Below are 6,683 nucleotides of genomic sequence, written 5' to 3'. Positions count from 1 at the left end.
AGTTGTAATAGATTGAATAAATGGATCACAAATAAGATAAAGTGCAGCAAGTTATTTTTTGTATTTTTGGTTTAATAGATCTGAAAATAAAAGCAAATAAAAATAGATAGCAAAGGCATATATAATAAAGAAGAGTCCCGGGGGCCGTAGATTTCACTAGTGGCTTCACTCGAGAAAAATAGCAAATGTTCGGTAAACGAATTACTGTTGGGCAATTGATAGAACTTCAAATAATCATGATGATCATTATATAGGCATCACGTCCAAGATTAGTGGACTGACTCCTGCCTGCATCTACTACTATTACTCCACACATCGACCGCTATCCAGCATGCATCTAGTGTATTAAGTTCATGGAGAAACGGAGTAATGCAATAAGAACAATGACATGATGTAGAGAAGATCTATTTATGTAGAAATAGACCCCATCTTGTTATCCTTAATGGCAACGATACATGTGTGTCAGTTCCTCTTCTGTCACTGGGATCAAGCACCGTAAGATCAAACCCATCACAAAGCACCTCTTCCCATTGCAAGATAAATAGATCAAGTCGGCCAAACAAAACCCAAATATCGGAGAAGAAATACGAGGCTATAAGCAATCATGCATATAAGAGATCAAAGAAGACTCAAATAACTTTCATGGATAAAAAGATAGATCTGATCATAAACTAAAAATTCATCGGATCCCAAGAAACACTCCGCAAAAAGAGTTACATCATATAGATCTCCAAGAGACCATTGTATTGAGAATCAAAAGAGAGAGAGAGAGGAAGCCATCTAGCTACTAACTATGGACCCGTAGGTCTACAAAGAACTACTCACGCATCATCGGAGAGGCACCAATGGACATGATGAACCCCTCCGTGATGGTGTCTAGATTGGATCTGGTGGTTCTGGAACTTGCGGCGGCTAGAATTGATTTTCTTCGACTCCCCTAGGTTTTCTGGAATATTGGAGTATTTATAGAGAAAAGAGGCCGTGCGAGAGGCCAGGTGGGAACAACCCACCAGGGAGCGCCTGGGCCTCCAGGCGCGCCCTAGTGTCTTGTGCTCACCTCAGGCTCCCTCTTTGGTACTTCTTTGGACCACTGGATGTCTTCTGGTCCCAAAAAAATCCACAAAAAGTTTCGCTGCGTTTGGACTCCGTTTGGTATTGATTTCCTATGATGTAAAAAACATGCAGAAAACAGCAACTGGCACTGGGCACTATGTCAATAGGTTAGTGCCCAAAAATGAAATAAAATTACTATAAAATGATTGTAAGACATCCAAGAATGATAATATAACAGCATGGAACAATCAAAAATTATATATACGTTGGAGACGTATCAGCAATGTCAACTCATGGCTCGATTTCGAGCGGGCCTTCGTGCGCAACTTCATCGGCATCTACAAGCGACCTAGCCATCCCAGCCAGCTCGCCATGTGCGTCCAGGGGCCGGATGAGACCGGCCATCAGTATGTTGCACGCTGGACCAAGCTCCGGAATGTCTGCAAGGGAGTCCACGAGGTCCAGGCCATCTAGTACTTTGTGAATGGCTACCGTGATCGCACCTTGCTCAAGCACAAGCTCCTGCGCTCCGAGCCGATGACCATGGCCGCCCTCATGGTCACGGCAGACAAGTACGCCAACGCCGACTCCACCATGAAGATCCAAGTCGTGCTGGACGACGCCAGCAAGGTGTTGTCGGTGCTGCCTTCCAAGCCGACTGGCAAGAACAGTCGCTAGAAGAACAACAAGCGCAAGGCCGAGCAGCCGGCTCTCCGCTACGACAACCGCCTCGTCGCTACAGCCGACCAAGCGCCCGTAGCCGAGCCGGCCGGAAAGCGCTCGCGAACCAGCAAGACTGCATGGCAGCCCGCCATGAGCTTCGAGGAGATGCTTGATGCCCCCTGCAAGCACGACAGCGGCGCAAGGCCGTCCACGCACACGCTCCGGCAGTGCGCCATCACCAAGCGCATCATGAGGGGAGACTCCCACCCCCCCCCCCCCCCCGCACCTCTTCCACCACCGGCGTCTGCGGGGCAGCCGCCTCCTCCGCCCGCGGCGGTCGGCGCCATGCGTGATGAAATCTTCCCCAACGCGAACCATTGCTACGTCGTCTTCACCAGCTTTGGTGATGACAAGCGCAGCGAGCATTTGTTCCGGCAAGAGGTGAACACCGTCATCCCGGCCGTGCCGGAATACGTGCATTGGTAGGAGGGCCCGGTCACCTGGACCTGGGAAGACCACCCGGCCGTCATTCCCAATCCGGGTGGCTACACCCTCGTCCTCGACCCAACCATAGTCGCGGCCAAGCGCACCTGCAAGTTCTCACGTGTCCTCATCGATGGCGACAGCAGCATCAACATCCTCTACCGCAACACCATGACCAAGCTCGGCATCGAGGCCAAGCAGCTGGAGCCAACCCGGACGGTGTTCCATGGCATCGTGTCGGGTCTCTCCTGCTCTCCCATTGGCCGGATCTAGCTTGACGTCCTATTCGGCACCAGCAACCACTTTCGGCATGAGCCCATCTGGTTCGAGGTGGTGGACTTGTCCAACCCGTACCGCACGCTGCTGGGCCGGCCCGCGCTCGCCAAGTTCATGGCGGTCCTGAGGTCCTCATCACGGTGGCCGGCGACTACAAGAATTCCCTGGTGTCCGCTCGTGCCGGCGCCAAGCTGGCGAGTCGCTGGTCATATCCAAGGAGCGGCACTAGCTCGACCGGACCGTCGCGCTGGCCGGCGAGCAGCCGACCGTGCCGGCTTTGGCCAAGGAGTCAGCTGGCGAGGCCTCATTCCAGCCATCCATGTACACCAAGAAGATTCCACTCAACCCGGAAGATCCCAGCTGCAGCAAGTACGTTGTTGTGGGCACCCACCTCAGCAGCAAATAGGAAGGCGAGCTCGTCGACTTCCTCCGTGAGAATCGGGATATCTTTGCATGGTCACCAAAGGACATGCCAGGATAGGAAGTACGCTGAGCACAAATTACATGTCCACAAGGATGCCAAGCATGTCCGTCAACCCTTACATTGCTTTTCAGAAGAGAAGAGAAGAACCATCGGTGAAGAACTCGCCCGGCTGCTCGCAGTCGGCTTCATCATGGCAGTGTTCCACCCTGAGTGGCTGGCCAACCCGGTCCTCGTGCTGAACAAAAATAAGACCTGGCGCATGTGCATAGACTACACCAGCCTGAACAAGGCCTGCCCCAAGGATCCCTTCACCCTCCCGCGGATAGATCAAGTGATCGACTCCACGGCCGGCTGTGAGCTCATGTCCTTCCTGGATGCTTACTTCGACTATCACCAGATCAAGCTGCACCCAAACGATGCCCTGAAGATGTCCTTCATCACGCCCTTCGGGGCGTACTGCTACATCACCATGTCGTTCGGCTTGAAGAACGCCAGCTCTACCTTCCAATGTTGCATGCCAAAATGCTTGCTGAAGCAACTCGGCCGTAACATTTATGTCTACGTCGACGACATCGTGGTGAGGACCAAGCAGCACCTCACGCTCGTTGACAACCTGAAGGGAACTTTCACCAATCTGAGCCAGTACTAGATCAAGCTCAACCCAAAGAAGTGTGTGTTCGGCGTGCCGTCCGGACAGGTATCGGCTTCCTCGTCTCGGAGCGCGGCATTGAGGCAAACCCAGAGAAGATCAAGGCCATTGAGCGCATGCGCAAGCCAACCAGGCTGCATGATGTCCAGAAGTTCATCGGCTGCTTGGCCTCTCTTAGCCAGTTTCTCAGCCGGCTGGGCGAGAGGGCCTTGCCCCTATATCAGCTAATGAAGAAGAAGTCGTCGTTCGAGTGGAACGACCAGGCGAATGAAGCGTTCCGGGATCTCAAGCGCTTGCTCTCCACCACACCTGTCCTGGTCGCGCCTGCTGACAAGGAGCTGTTGTTGCTATACATTGCTGCCACCTCGCGGTCGGTCAGCATGGTATTGGTGGTCGAGCGTCTAGAAGAAGGCAAGATCCAGTCAGTCTAGCGCCCGTTCTACTACCTTAGCGAGGTGCTCTCCGCCACCAAGCAGAACTACCCTCACTACCAGAAGATGTGCTACAGCGTGTACCTCACCGCCAAGAAGCTGAAGCAGTACTTTCAACAGCAGACCATCACCGATGTCAGCACGACCCCCATCAATGAGATCATGGGCTACCGGGATGCGACCGGCTGGGTAGCCAAGTGGGCCATCGAGCTGGCCAGCCACACCATTCTCTACGAGCCCCGCACCACGATCAAGTCCCAGGTGCTGGTTGACTTCCTCGTCGATTGGACGGAGACCCGGTACCTGCCACCACCGCCCGATTCAATGCACTAGTGCATGCACTTTGACATCTCCAAGTTACAATCCGGCTTGGGGGCCGGCATCGTGTTGTCTTCAGCGAAGGGCGATCGGTTGTGGTATGCATTGCAGATCCACTTCGCCGCCTCCAACAACGTTGCCGAGTATGAAGCCCTTGTACACGGCCTCAGGCTTGCCAAAGAACTCCGCATCCGGCGCATCCTCTGCTACGGTGACTCGGATTTGGTGGTGTAGCAATCTTCCGGCGAGTGGTACGCCCGGGATGCCAACATAGCCAGCTACCGCTTCTTGGTTCAGCAGCTTTCCGGCAACTTCGACGGCTGTGAGTTCCTCCACGTGTCGCGCACGGAGAATGAATCCACTGACACGCTAGCCAAGATTGGCTCCTCTCGGCAAGCCATTCCATCCGGTGTCTCCCTCGAGCACTTGCGCAAGCCGTCCATCAAGTCATCTCCGGATTCAGAGTCCATCTTCATCCCGGACAATCCCATAGCTCCCCTACCCAACACGGCCCCGGAGGCTGCTGACCCCGGCCCGGGGGCTGCTGACCGATCCTGGGGGCTGCTGATCCCGGCCCGGGGGCTGCTGTCTCCAACCCGGCGGCCGCCGTCTCCTACCCGGGGGCTACCGCCTCGGATCCCGCCCCAGTGGCCGTCTTCACCGTGGTGACGACGCTGTCTTGGGCTCATCCAATCCTAGCATTCCCGGAGAGTGGAGAACTCCCCATGGACGAGACGGAGGCCCGGCAAGTGCAGCGCTGGGCGTCCGCCTACAACATCATCAACCACGAGCTCGTCAAGCGTAGTGCGACGGGCGTGTTCCAGCGCTGCGTCGAGCAAGACAACGGCATAGACATCCTCCTCGACATCCACCAGGGCGAGTGCGGGCACCACGCCGCCTCCAGGTCCCTGGTGGCCAAGGCTTTCCGCCATGGCTTTTACTGGCCCACGACCCTCAATGATGCCGAGTCGCTAGTCCTCAAGTGTGAGGGCTGCCAACACTTCAGCAAGCAGAGCCAGCAGCCGGTTTGGGCCCTCCAGACCATCCCGATCACCTGGCCTTTTGCCGTCTAGGGGCTCGACATGGTGGGGCCCTTCAGGACTGCTCGAGGCGGCATGATGCACTTGCTGGTGGCGGTCGAAAAATTCACCAAGTGGATCGAGGCGCGGCCGATCAAGAAGCTGGATGGGTCGACGGCCGTCCGGTTTGTCAAGGACATCGCGGTGCGCTACGGCATCCTGCACAGCATCATCACGGAACACGGCACCAACTTTGCCAACGATGCTTTGGCGCAGTACTGCTCCATCTCCGGCATCCGGCTTGACTTGGCCTCCATCGCTCATCCTCAATCCAACGGCCAGGTCGAGCGGGCCAACGGCCTGATCCTGTCCGGCATCAAGCCATGACTTGTTGACCCACTAGTCCGCTCACCCGGCAGCTGGCTCGATGAGCTGCGACCGTCCTCTGGAGTCTCCGGACAACACCAAATTGATCGACCGGGTTCACCCCGTTCTTCCTCGTCTATGGATCAGCAGTAGTCATCCTGACTGACATCGAGTTCGACTCGCCGCGAGTCACGATGTACACGGAAGCACAAGTCAAGGAAGCCTGCGAAGACGGCGTTGACCTACTCGAGGAGGCGCGCCTATTGGCCCTCGGCCGATCGGCCATCTACCAGCAAAGTCTGAGGCACTACCACGGCAAGAAGATCAAGCCCCTCACGTTCTGCAAGGGCGATCTCGTTCTCCGACTCGTCCAGCAGCAAGCCAGCCAGCACAAGTTGGCCTCCCCATGGGAGGGCCCCTTCATCGTCAGCAAAGCCTTGTATAACCGCAACGCCTACTACCTCATCGATGCACGCAAGCCGAACAAGCGGAAGAGAGACAACGTCGGCGAAGAAACAAGCCAGCCTTGGAATGTAGAGCTCCTCCGCCCATTTTACCGTTAGTTGTATGCACGTATGTATCACTACCTTTTGAATTTCAATGAAAGACGTCAGAACGCCCGAACGACACTCGAGGGCTACCTTTTCCTATTAATTGTTGTATCCCGCACATCTTTGTGATTTTTTCCCTCCACCCCTAGGTCGGTTCATACGGCCCGGGGGCTTGGGGGCTAGCTGGCTCGATCGCATCCCGCCATCCCCTTAGTCTCTTTTAGCGTGTCCGAGTCACCAAGGCCCTCCCCTTCGCCCTAAGCCACAGTTCAGCTCCAGCTGTTTGGCCGGCAAGAACCATGGGCAAAAGCGCCGGCACATAGAAATCCGCTAAGGTGGATCGGCCGGATCGGTCCATCCGGTCTCACAGCACTAAGTTGCCGCACGACCGAGTGCGCGCCAGCCGGCTCCACCGTCTGCCGCCAGCCGGCCCAGTGGGTGTTTCGCTCG

General features: G+C 55.6%; 1 protein-coding gene across 1 annotated transcript; it reads left to right on the top strand.

The window, feature by feature from the left end:
* The first annotated feature begins 5,022 nt into the window (after nucleotides 1-5,022).
* Nucleotides 5,023-5,370, top strand: LOC109782724 (uncharacterized). The gene has a single exon (XM_020341343.1). It carries the CDS (start codon nucleotides 5,023-5,025, stop codon nucleotides 5,368-5,370), a length of 348 nt encoding a protein of 115 aa, XP_020196932.1.
* Nucleotides 5,371-6,683: the final 1,313 nt, after the last annotated feature.

This window comes from Aegilops tauschii, chromosome 2 (assembly GCF_002575655.3).
Source record: "Aegilops tauschii subsp. strangulata cultivar AL8/78 chromosome 2, Aet v6.0, whole genome shotgun sequence".
Classification (NCBI taxonomy): Eukaryota; Viridiplantae; Streptophyta; class Magnoliopsida; order Poales; family Poaceae; genus Aegilops; species Aegilops tauschii.
This window is presented reverse-complemented; position numbering and strand designations above follow the sequence as displayed.